Source organism: Falco rusticolus, chromosome 6 (assembly GCF_015220075.1).
Source record: "Falco rusticolus isolate bFalRus1 chromosome 6, bFalRus1.pri, whole genome shotgun sequence".
In the NCBI taxonomy this organism is placed as follows: Eukaryota; Metazoa; Chordata; class Aves; order Falconiformes; family Falconidae; genus Falco; species Falco rusticolus.
Window position 1 is genome coordinate 42,086,659 of NC_051192.1, and position 12,661 is coordinate 42,099,319.

At 38.9% G+C, this 12,661-nt stretch overlaps 1 protein-coding gene across 3 annotated transcripts in view; it reads right to left on the minus strand.

The window, feature by feature from the left end:
- The window catches only part of SNX9 (sorting nexin 9), a 63,366-nt gene that overhangs the window by 29,922 nt on the left and 20,783 nt on the right, over positions 1 to 12,661 (minus strand). For all 3 annotated transcript variants that reach the window (XM_037390910.1, XM_037390909.1, XM_037390908.1), the window contains exons 3-4: positions 11,539 to 11,613; positions 10,274 to 10,396 (exon numbers count right to left, since the gene is read on the minus strand). In XM_037390910.1, the coding sequence (XP_037246807.1) occupies positions 10,274 to 10,396; positions 11,539 to 11,613 (198 nt within the window). The remainder of the gene's footprint in view (positions 1 to 10,273; positions 10,397 to 11,538; positions 11,614 to 12,661) is intronic.

The window sequence follows — 12,661 nt, forward strand, 5'->3', positions numbered from 1 at the left end:
AAAAAGGATTGTCAAGAGCAATCATCACCAAACTTGCAGATAGTTGCTGATATACACTAAATGCTGTACAGCAAGGGGGAATGGATTACTTAAATTGCCCTCTCAGATGCCTTATCTCTATGTACCTGTATGGAAGCACTACTCAAATCAGAAAATTTTACTTCTGAGGTGTCCAAGAAAGATCTGGGGTAGAGTTCTTGCTCCTAGATGTATTGCACACAGGCTTTAAAAGCTGTGGGATATGCTATTCCCACTCAGCTCCTTTCAGCCAAAGCATCCACGCTTCTTTCTGAAGCGCTGGAGAAGAAGGTAACAGATGGGTTAGGAATGAATTTATAGACAACACCTCTCAAAGAGCATTTGCAGGCCTTTTCATCTTTCTTCAAATGTTTGCCTACACACACATACACACTGTAGACACTAAGTGGTAGCCAAAAATCAGTAAATATGGAGAAGGGTTCAGGAATCAGGCTTGCCATCCTCAAGGTCCCATAGCACCATGGACAACCAAGTAAAGACACAGCAGTTACTAGAAGGGTGATCTCTGTTCCAGTCAGCAGTTCTGTGGATGTCAGCAGGTGAAAACTCCATACAGGAGCCATTCATGTGGCTTAGCTCTGGTTGAATAAACCCTGATTAAGCCAGCAAAGTATTTTGTAAGCGATTAAATTACATGTTCTCACACCTTTAGTTTTCCATAACCAAAATTGCTAATCCTCTGATCTCTTTTTAGTCAGCACAAAAAAGATGAAGAGTGCTTGCAAGAAGCTGTTCTTCAGTCAATACAACTTTATACAGCACACCTAATATCCAAATACGCAAGCAATCTCAGATGCAAGTGCACAAAAAGAAATGCCACACCACACAATTAAACTAATCAGTCTTCAAATACAACATTACATCTCTTTGCTCCTCAACGTAACATCAAACAAATACACTGAGAAATTCAGGGATAAAGTCCTTAGAGGCACTGATTTTCCCTTTTGTAGACTTATTACTGACTGGCTCACTCTTACTGTTCTAGGAGAAAAAAAAACCACAACAAAAAGGCTATTTGGGGAACAGAGGGAACACATTAGTAAATATTTTAAGAGTCTTCCATTAAGGGCAGATTCAAACTCACTATAGAAACAGATCATTAATGGTTGGGGGCTGGGGGAGAGGAAGAGAAGTCTAGCATGATTTTAAAGATCTAATAATAGTTGAAATGAGGAAAAAAATTGCACCACAACAGGAAAATTCGCAGCTTGGAGGTGGAATGTCAGTATCTTTACCAAATGAATCATGAATTAAACAGGAAGAAGTGACATCTTTGCTGTTTTCCAGAGAATCCAAAGTTATAGACAGTAAAGCTAAGCCAAGCCACTGAAGCATCTCTGCCCTGGTTAAATTGTTTTTGTTTGTTTGGGTGTTTTTTTTTAAACCTCCTGGCTAACTAAGTTGTTCTTGGCAGACTCCTTCCTCATATTAATGGATGCTCCTGATGGATGAATAGATCCATTCTACCCCTGAGGGACAAAAGTCAAAACCCAAAACAAACATGATATTCAGGTGCTAAAACTAAGTTGAGTAGCTAGAAAGATCTACATAACTGTGCCATCACAAATTACCACCTCTGATTGTAAGAAATACACCTTGAAATCTACTCTGAAAGAAGGAAGCCATGCTGATGCAGCGAGTAGAGAGTCTGATCAGACCAAGGGAAGCCCAGGACAGCCAAAGCTGTAATAAGAAGTGTATTGCTTTTCAAGAGGGGTTGAGAAGAGACAGAGAGCACAGAGGAATGACAGAAAATACAAGAAAAGTCATGGTGGCTCAGTTGAATAGCTCACAGGACTTCCATCTACTAATTCCCAATTCAGCTAAAAAAAAAAAAAAAAAGCGCGCCACATTTGAGGTACAGAATGGTCTTTTAGAAAGACATGCAATTTAGATTTGAGCAAAGAATATGCAGTTATGGGACAAGGGGAGGGGAGACATATCTTTTGTCATCCTCACTGCTTAAAGGAAATTTTTAAATATAATTACAGTTTGCTTAGTTTCAACTTTCAGCTGCTAAATATCCTATACATGTTTATCCAATGGAGCTCTCAGGCTTTTGTTTTTGTTACTCACACCTGCACGTGTAAATGGTAATCAAGTCACCTCTTTATGTCCTTGTCTTCTCTTGAGCTGATTTCAATCCCTAATGGTTTCTTCTTGAAACATAGATGAGAAATTTCAGACAGTTTTCCAAGTAGCAGTCACAGCAATGCCAGAAATGGAAGAAAGACTCCCTGTTCCCCTCTGATTTTCTCTAGACATCCCAGGATCAGGCTACAAAGATTAAACAAGGCTTTACCCTTCCTTTTTGGGAAAAAGCACTCGATTTTTGCTTGGGAACAGAGGACAGGGGATTCCCTTGTTGCCTCTTTTTTTGGAGGAGCAAGATTTGAAAAGTATTACTGGCTAAGGCTTTTCAGCTTACCACTTTCAATTACAAATGTCCATGATTCCTCCTTAAAATAAACGCTCAGTGAACAAAAAACAACCACCACCACCACCACCAGGAAGGAAAATGCATGCTGCAGTAAGCCCCCTGCTGTGGTGAAGAGGCTCTTGCAAGGCATGCCACTATAAGCATGCAAGCAAGTAGAAACGCTCATAGGAGGGCTGGTAAGATTATTACCATTACCAAGTCAATGCCAAACTACTAAAGCACAAGGCTACCTTATGAAATAAGTCAAATGAAAATAAACCTTTTAGAAAAAGAACATGCAAACACTGTAAATTGTGGAAAATTGGCTATTTTAACAGTCAGATTTTGCCTGAATGTATGGGTGCAGATGAAGGCAAGGAGTGATCACAGTACTAGTTTAATGACTTGCTGCCTGAGCCCTTGCATTCCACTGCGACACCGATGAAAAAAAGATCAAGACAACTCCGTAATTTGAACTGGTACAATCACTGTCATATGTTGGACAGTTACTTTTTAATATGCGAATGCGATGAATTTCAAAGCAAGCAAGCCACTGTTTCCAGTACTGTATGGAAGTCACTGCCTGGTACTTTGGTTAAATAAGAACTGGTCACAAATTGCTGTTACCAGTCTGAATGCAATATTGGGATTGAGATGGGAGCGGGGAGGGGCAGGGGGAAACAGTTACTTTCAAATTACATGTAACAATGGAGGATGTTATAGGATCATTATCTGTAACAGGAACCAGAAGTTACTAATAATGACAGCATAAATCACTAGGTATTTTTAAATTTTATTTTATTTTTACCTCTGGACAGTTCTAACCCACCAATTTTGTTTGTACTTCTTTTGCACTACACCCTTCTAGACATGACATGCACACAGAGAGACAACTTCGTATTTACTCTTACAAAGATCTACATTTACGCAGAGTTAAGGTGTTTATTAGTCAAGGAAGCAGTAACTTCCAAAATCCATAGACAATTGTAACTTCCATGTTGAACCTACCCGTGTATTTTATAAGGCAGTTTAGCATACTGGTTTAACAAGACTAACCGGATCAACCAAACATGAGTGAGTCACATTTCCTATGACAATACTTCTACTCTACTGCATACGCAGTAACGTCAGAGAATGGAAATGCCATTACAGGAATGCAATAACATACATGTCAAAATTTCCATGTAAGCAGAATAGCGCACTCAAGAGCACCATTTTTCTTCAGTCTTAGCATTTATAGCTGCTCATAGAAGTTTGGGGCTGGCAGTGGGGGTAATTATGGCATGCAAATTTAACAGTGACAATTTGCCTTTCCAGCACTAAGTTGCAGAGAGTGGAAAAGATATGAAGCAAAGCTCTGGCAACAGCTTCTTTAGTCTCCTCCTTATGCACATTCAACAACTTACATCTACATGCAGGGAAACCTAAGAGTTGCCTCAGCTCCTGCGCACCAAACTACGTGTTTTCACTACTATTCATTCATCCTGCCTATACAGAAGTCCCAATTTTCTGAAGGGAAAGGGTTTTCTACAGAAAAGACAGTCCATTTATTTTCATATCCTTCAACAACTGTGAAGCAGCTTATCTTTCTTCTACTGAGAGAGAAACTACCCAGAATGATTTCATGCTTACCACTTGATAAAACAACACAAAGATGAGAGGTTTCTGTTAGCTGCTTCCTGTACCTGCTCATGGGGCCCTGCTGCTCTGCCCGTAACATAACTGAAAACACAAAACACGTGGATTCACTAATGTCACACTGGAATTGGCTGATAATTCTGCAGTTCACAAAAGTGTGAACTCTCAGGGTACTTACTTTATCCAGAACTAAAAGCTGTACGGTCCTCTTCACACAGCAGACAGCAGCAATTAGAGGATCAGTGTCAAGAAAAGGGAACAAACTTATCTACAAATGCAACTTATGGACAGCTACAATGACTATTTTTGTATCTTAATTACTGTGAAGGCACATCTACAGCTCTTATGTCAACACAGCTGGCGATCCACTTCCACCTTGCAACACAGGCAGTACTCCATTTTAATTTCATTTATACATTTTTAATACCAGTTTTCTATTCTCGGAGGGGAGGAAACAAAGCGAGACTTCAAGCTCTAGAGGGAAGGGAGGAGAAACCATACAGACTAAAATATATAGTATACTGAAATGTATAGCATTTCTATCTTATGTTCAAACATACACGTTAGGATGTAAATAGCTGGACTACATGGCTAATTGTACATACAGTTTGTTTACAGCCCACTAATAAGTATACTGTACACATAAAATTTTAGCTTATTAAAGAGAACTAGTTTGGGTCCATATAGATGTAATTTGCATTTCATTTAGATGAAATCTAAAAAACTCAGATAAACACTATTGTTAAAATGGGAAGATGATAATTGTTCACAACTTTTGAAACATTTTAAATTAGATAAATGAAAACCCACCAGAAGCTGTGGTTTAGAATGGAGAGATCTTCGCTGTTAAAACAGCGGTTTCTGAACTTGGAACATGTGCAAAATAAATGCAAGTACGTCTGTGAATTGACAAGAACTAGTTTTGATCACTGAAAAAAACCCACAGCCGGAGAAGACTACTCAGAACAAATTTTACATTAATGCTTATATTTCCATACATACTTTAATTATGAAGGCTCCAAACACCACCAAGCTAACACTGCTTGGTCAACTGCAATAAGAAACACTTTTTAAGTGTGAAACAGGGTATCTGTTGTTGCTACAGCCCCTGGAAGCAACTCGGTATCAAAGAACTACTACCAGAGAAATTCTGAGTTCAATATATATCAAGATGTTTATTTGGTTTAACCTGCCATAATTTATATCCCTTTCAGTGCCATTATCACCACTGTTATTCTAATACCAGAAGAGTTTACAGACAACTTACCTTAATTCATATAGGCAATTCTAACAAACAGAAAAAACATAAATGCTGATAGACTTACTCACTGGTTGTTCCAAATTGCAGTCTAAAATTTGCACCCTGCATTGTGGCTCAGAGGAACAGTGGATTGACAGAGAAGAAAGACTTTCCATTCCCCTTGCTTCCTCTGTCCAAGGATTACAACATCAAAACAGCATGAGACCCATACAAAAGCCATGCAACAGCCTCCATCTCTGGCAGCTAAGGGCTACTGAAATTTTATTTTCTTGAATAATTTCTTAAAGGCTTTTCAGACATTAAACCACAAACGTTACAGGCAAATGCAACACTAAACTATCTACTTTTCTTCCGAGTGTAAAAATAGTCCCTTTGAGTAATTTTTTTCCCCTTGTTTGTGTATAATTAGCTTCATTGTTTCCTCTGATTGCTTCTATCTCCCCAATATCTTCTAAAGCTAGCTCTTTAAAAGAGCAGCTGGAAGCTTGACGCAGACAGCTATTGCTGGGACACTACTGATGCAAGGAACGAGTTGGGGAAGAACGAACTGCAAAGGGTCATGCAAAATTCTTCTTCATAAGTGCCTCTGTGCCCCTTTTCTACCGCCACTTTACATCTGTGGCAAACCCAGGTAAGGTACAACACCAAAGTGTTGCTGTGGTCCTATCTTTCTCAACGAAGAAAAGGAAGTAAAAGCAGCTGCTTCTAGTTATTGCTTATTAATTACTTTTCAGGAGATTATTTACTGAACAATGTTAGAAAAGCACAGAGAGAGAGTAGGAAATATTTGAGCTGACAATGTTTTATTAATGCCAAAGTTATGGATTCCAGAGCAGGAAACCAAAAGCCTTGTTTGCCTGGAAAGCAACTAGATAAGATTTTGAGAGAGAGATACACGTGCACAGAAACTGATCTAGGAAAACTGTAATGATGTAGGGTTCTGTATTACATGCAGCATTGCTACTTAAGAAAAGCAGTCATCCTCCCAGATCTATCAAGCCATATGAAGATATGCGGGCAAAAATATACTGTATAAAGCTAAAAAAAATATATTTGTTGGAATTTCATTCAAATATAACTGGTCTGGGATAGAGTAAATTTTCTTCAGAGTAGCTGGTATGGTGCTATGTTTTGGATCTGGAACCAAAACGCTGTTGATAACACAGGGATGTTTTAATTATTGCTGAACAGCGCTTGCATAGTGTCAAGGCTGCCTCTGTTTCTCACTCTGTCTTGCCAGCAAGTGGGCTGGGGGTGCACAAGAGGCTGGGAGGGGACACAGCCACAACAGCTGACCCAACTGACTGAAGGGATATTTCCTAACATATGACATTGTGCTCAGCAATAGGTGCTACAGGGAAGAAAGAAGAAGGAGATATGTTCAGTTACAGCATTTGTCTTCCCAAGTAACAGTCATGTGTGACAGAGCCCTGCTTTCCTGGAGATGGCTGAACACCAGCCTGCCAATGGGAAGTAGTGAATTAATTCCTTATTTTGCTTTGCTTGCATGCACAGCTTTTTTATTAAACTGCCTTTATCCCAACCCATGAGTTTTCAATATTTATACTTCTGATTGTCTCCCCCATCCCACTGCGGGGGGAAGTGAGCAAGTGGCTGGGTGGGGCTGAGCTGTCTACCAGGATTACACTACAAAACTGTGGTTTAACTGGTCTCAAAGAAAACCATAAACGACACACACCCCCACCCCACACCCCCATTTCAACTCAACCAGATCTATTTTTTTTAATAAGGCTCGGTACTGAAACACTATGCAACAACTTAGGGTTTTTACTTACTGTTAGAAGAAGAGAAGGAATTCTAAAAATTCAAACATCTTTTGACTTACTGGAATTGGGGAGCGAGAGTGTTGTGCGATTATGTGTATGTTAAAGTAACTTCTTCAACACAGCAGAAGTAAGAAAAATCTGTTTAGATGTGCTTTTATAAAGTCATCTCCCCACCCCGTTACTATAAAATAGATAGCATAAAGTGTCAGCATTTAGGAATGCCGCTATTTCTTATTCAGCCACCAGACAACATCTATGAACGTTTTAATTCCCACTACTGTGCCACCTTCAGCATTGATTCTATTTACATTGACATAATTTGTTATTTTTCTTTGCTCTCCATAGCCTGAACACACAAGTTTCATTTAAGATGAAGTGCTTTGTATATTGACCTAGTCAGTTGTTAAAGCACTTGAAAAGAGTAAGTCAATTGCTTTCAACTGTGCATCTGAATATAGATCAAAGTGCCTGAGTGAACTCACATTAAACAATGTTAATGTTATAACCAAATACAGAAGAATACATCTAGGAAGAAGGGGCATACACACAAAGTTGAAGACTCTATTCTTATAAGCAGTGGCTCTAAAAGAGAAGCCAGTATGCAGGGGATGAGCGACTCAGTATAACCTCCTGATGCAGTCTTACAGGAATCGGTGCAATCTTTCACTGTGTCAGGCTTTTCTACACCAGAACAGCAACATCAAACCTGTTTGACATCATGCAACGTACACAGGAGCAATGCACACATTTTACAGACAAGTCACAAGATCGAAGAGACTGCAAAAGAAAGCTTTTTTTGTGAGGGCAGGAAAAGTGTCTTACACTAGACAGACAAAACAAACAGAATTTCTTAATCAAGAGGACAACTGGCCATAGAATTTTTGCAAGGAGAAAATACCACGCACTAGGGAGCTCTCTGATCTGGGAGAACATCCTAGCAGTTGAAAGTGGAAAACTAACAGATACATGCCAGAAGCTGAAGAAACAAGTCTTCAAATAAAGATCTGCAGTTTTTCTAGAAACTACATACAACCAAACAGCAGTTACTGAGCTCATTTAAAGAAAAAACAAACAACTTTGAGAAAACGCAATGAACTTACGAGATAAAGTTCTGACCATGCAACAGGAGGGTTCTTGCTATGAAAAAAACAGGAAAACAAAAGACCCTGACACACCAGCCTAAGGAAATTTGCTTCCCTCACATCTTGTGTGGCCTTGGCTGCATCCAGGTGCACAGTCTCCTCCTCTCTCTCTCCCCTATTAATGTTAGCAATATAGTTTTACTATAATAGACTATGGTACAGTGGTTCCCCCAACAGTCTCACACAGCACTTGAAGGATAATAGAGAGGGGGACACATACAAGAGTAAGGCACCAACACAGATGAGTCCAGCTGTTTGCCTGAAGTTACTCCTTCCCAAACAGCTGCTATGACAAAACTGCAATTTGTATGTGTTACAGGGCCAGTATACTGCTGATCCTGTGTAAACTGTAAAGTGACCATATTTTCAAGCTTTTCCCTCCTCTACAAATGCAAATTCCAAATCTAGATTGCCGTAGTATTCTATTATTAAGAATATAATAGATATTTTTATTTTAACCTTTCCCCCATACAGGCAAGGGCTTTTTTCTTCTCTTCTCCAGGCACAAGTACCTTGTGTTAAGCACTGATCAAGCTCCGATAGATACATCTACCACCATGCAAAATATTCTACGTTTATTATCCCATTAAGTAATTCTTCCTAGATCAAATTAAGTATATGTTTTTCTTCCTTCAGAGGAGTAAGAGTATTCAGATTTAACAGAAGTAGCTGCTGCAAGTAAGTCAAGCTTCCCTGAAAGTAAAGTTTAGCTAGAAACTCTATAGGAGGAAAAACTGGGACAAGGGTAACAGAGTAGAAGTGAGGTTCCCACTATACCTTCAAATTACTGTAGAGTTTTACTGAAGGAAAACAAACCTATAATCAATACTTTCGGCTCAGTATGACAAAATAAATTCATGATGCATTTCAAGAGTTTTGTGTTTAGCCTAAATATTAACTGGGCATTAAAAAAAATAAATAATAGTTCTAAGCATTGAGACAGTCACAGTGAGGCCTGGATTTCCCACTGTATGTGGGATCACAGAATTACAACCCTGACATTGTCTGGCTGAATACAAGGAAGTGCAAATCAAACACTATACAGTCAATGAACTCTTACATTCACTGTCAAACACAAATGCCCCATGTACAGTTTTCAAGAGATCTCACTTCATCTCAAAGTCTTGTGGTACAAGTTGCAGTTAAGAAAACTAATAACTGATATTTAACTGACCCACAAACCAGGCATGTGTCCCCAGCTTGCTGAAGTAAAGCATTTACTTTCCAACACAAAAGATCTTTGCATGCTGCTGTTGGAAAAAGCAGATTTTGTACTTCTGTTATCTATGGACTTCAAAATATTTAACTGTTCCTACATGTGGGACACACAGTAGTCTGTAGACCATAACAACAGCTGGTGCTTAAGATAATATATGTCCTCGGATTACCTAACCTGAAAGTAAATTTTTGCTGCTTAATGAACTAACACACCAGACAAAAAGCTATGAATAGAGTGAGAGAAATTCTTCCAGCGAAACCAAAGTTAGCCTTTCCTTCAACTGACTGGGGACAATACATTAACTTGCTTCATTTTTTTTTAATCAAAGCAACAACTTTTATGCAAATTCTGAAAAAGACATCCATCCATTCACTCTGGTTGATGATGCACAGACCACCCAATTGTAGAGGACATGAAAAAAAAAGCTTTGGTGTTAATATGCTAGCCTTTTTAAGGAACAAGTATCTTGAAAATAAATTTGCTAAGAATGCACTTATGCAGAACTGAGGTATTGACAGAATTGTATGATTGCAGACTGGAAAGAATAAAATTGCTGTATTTCTGAAAGTGTTAGAATACTAAATTTTCCAGCAGTGACAGTATCTGAACAGTCACACATCATTAATACTCAACAAATGCGCTCCCTAATGAAAACACAACTACTTTTATGAGCGTTCACAAATACAGTACGGCACAACCGAAGAGTGCAAGCAGTTAAGTCAACAAAACTTGCCAAACCCACTGTGCCTGAAAAAACATGAGACATACCTGATTACTGCTTTTTGCAGCAGAGTTGGTCTGGGCTGTATTTGAAGAAAGGGAATCAAAAAAGGCTTGGTCAGCTAATGAGTTACCGCAGCTAATTCCATCTTTTGCACCTTCAGTTATAATCTGAAATGGAAAATGTTGCAAAAGATTTTTTTATGCTTCCACTGACAAACAGCATAATTTGATTATATAGAATCATGTTAACAGAGACTTTGAGATGGTTGCATATACCTTTTTGAATCCAAACTCAATGTAACTTTTTACAATAAATCGATGTGATGATCTGGAGGATTTCAGTCTACAACAGATGGAATTGGTTTGCACTATAACAGCGTACCATACAAGATTGTTGTAGCAGTGGACACCTATGTATAAATTCATTAGGGTTGTTAACATTGCTGTTGGAGGACTGGGAACTCAATACTCAGAGGATCAGTTTGGGACAAGTTTGGAAAGCCAAAAAGCTACTAGACAATGAGCTAGCCAACTGAAGATAAAAACAAGGTCACGTGAGCTAGTATCATCCTCCTCCTGCCTCTCCACCCCCCCCCCTTTTTTTTTTTTAATTGGTGAAGGAAAGGAGGCACATGCCTTAGGAAAAGGCTGCAGAAATTCCAGCCAGAGTCTTCACCTAACTGGCAACCTGCTGGCATAGAGACACTGGGCCCTCCAAGAATGAACCGGATTCTGTTCTCTGCACTGACACCCCCATTCTATCCCCACCCCCATACCACCAGTCTGTAAATAAAAAGCAGGTCAACACACACACTGAAGAGACAGCAAAGGCCCTCAGGAAGAAGGTAAGTTGAGTAGTCCCTGGATTTGGGATCCCATACCCTGAGCCCCAGAAATGGGGTTCCATTCCAGAGGTTTATGAGCGTGTGGCAAATCAGCCATAGCAACACCAGTGTAAACTTGCATTGCTCATTGCACTTCCATATCTGTATCTTCAGACAGGAAAACAAAACAGTTTCTGGATCATGAGATCCCAAAATCAGAAGCAGAATCAAACCAACTCATGTTCTGTAGATCACCACTATTTACCACAGACCTTATGCATTTCTTGGGAAACCATTAAGCAGCACTGTAGCTTTGGAGGGTATGTTTGTACTGGTCTCAAAAGCCAGCTAGAGTTGCTACAAAAAGATTACATATTCCAAGCTATAACATCAGAAGTTTCATGTTTAACCATTAGTCTGATCAGCAAAACAGGTGGCCTTTTCAGCAGTTCTGCTTTCCTAGTGCAGCGTAGTGTAGTCACTTACCTCAACATAATCTGTTGGAACAAGTCCTCTCTCGCCTTGGCTGTTTTTTCCTTCTAACCAGCCTCCACCGACATCCTAAAAGAAGCAGTAATATAGAAATAGTTTTGCTAGATGGATCCCACAGCATGCTTTAAACAGCTCAGGAGGAAGCACTGTCTTGCTGTCAAACGCAATGTTTGAAATAGTTATGACTGTATGACCATGAACAAACTCACTTAAATCTGCTGAAGCAGCAGATACTCATTTAAACAGAACACAGACTGTGCTTGTTTCACACAGCTATTGTGGACTTCAGATTTAATAAGCACAAGAGGGAAAAGGGTCGATTTTTTCAGCACTTTCAATCATTTCTGAGACACAGGCTGCATCAGAGCACAGCTATTAGTATGCCAACTCCGAAGCATTAATTTTAATCAACAGATTATAAAGAAAAAAACACTCAAGGAATTAAGCTATTGGTTATATCTGTAAAATCTCTGCTACAATCATTGGAGATGCAGAGGTGTGAGATGAGTGGGAGCTATAACCCACAAAAATGTTAAGGTTAATCTCAAGTGTAAGAGAGGCACATGCCATGCAAGATCTGGAGATGCTCTTTCTAGTTTACGTTTCATTTCAGAGGTAGGTCTCATGCTATTACTTTGGTAAGAACTAACACACTTCAGCTCTGATTTCAGTGGGGCATCTCTTTATTGGTTTGGGTGGGTTGTTTTTTGTTGGTTTTTTTTTTAAAAAAAAAAAAAACAAAAAAAAACACACACACATATTCTATATACCCTAAGAAACCTTTGCAGTTAAGCAAGTCAATTCCAGGACAACATTACCTGGAATAAGTCAGTTCCATTTTAAATCAAGCTGTTCCTTGAACACATAGTAACACATCAAGCTAACTTACAGCTGACAATTGCTGTCTAGCATATGTGGTTCCAATTATTTCAGGTTTTCTTAATTTGCTTTTTAATGGATGTATTTGTTTATTCACAATTTTGTTCTTTCACTTGGAAATTTTATGTAATCCTGCACATAGTAAGGAGGAGTCTGCTTATGTGTTTAAGTTTTTAAACAGTAAAGATCAATCAGTTATTAAAATAACAAACTTTCATTTGCTTTTTCTTATGTACCT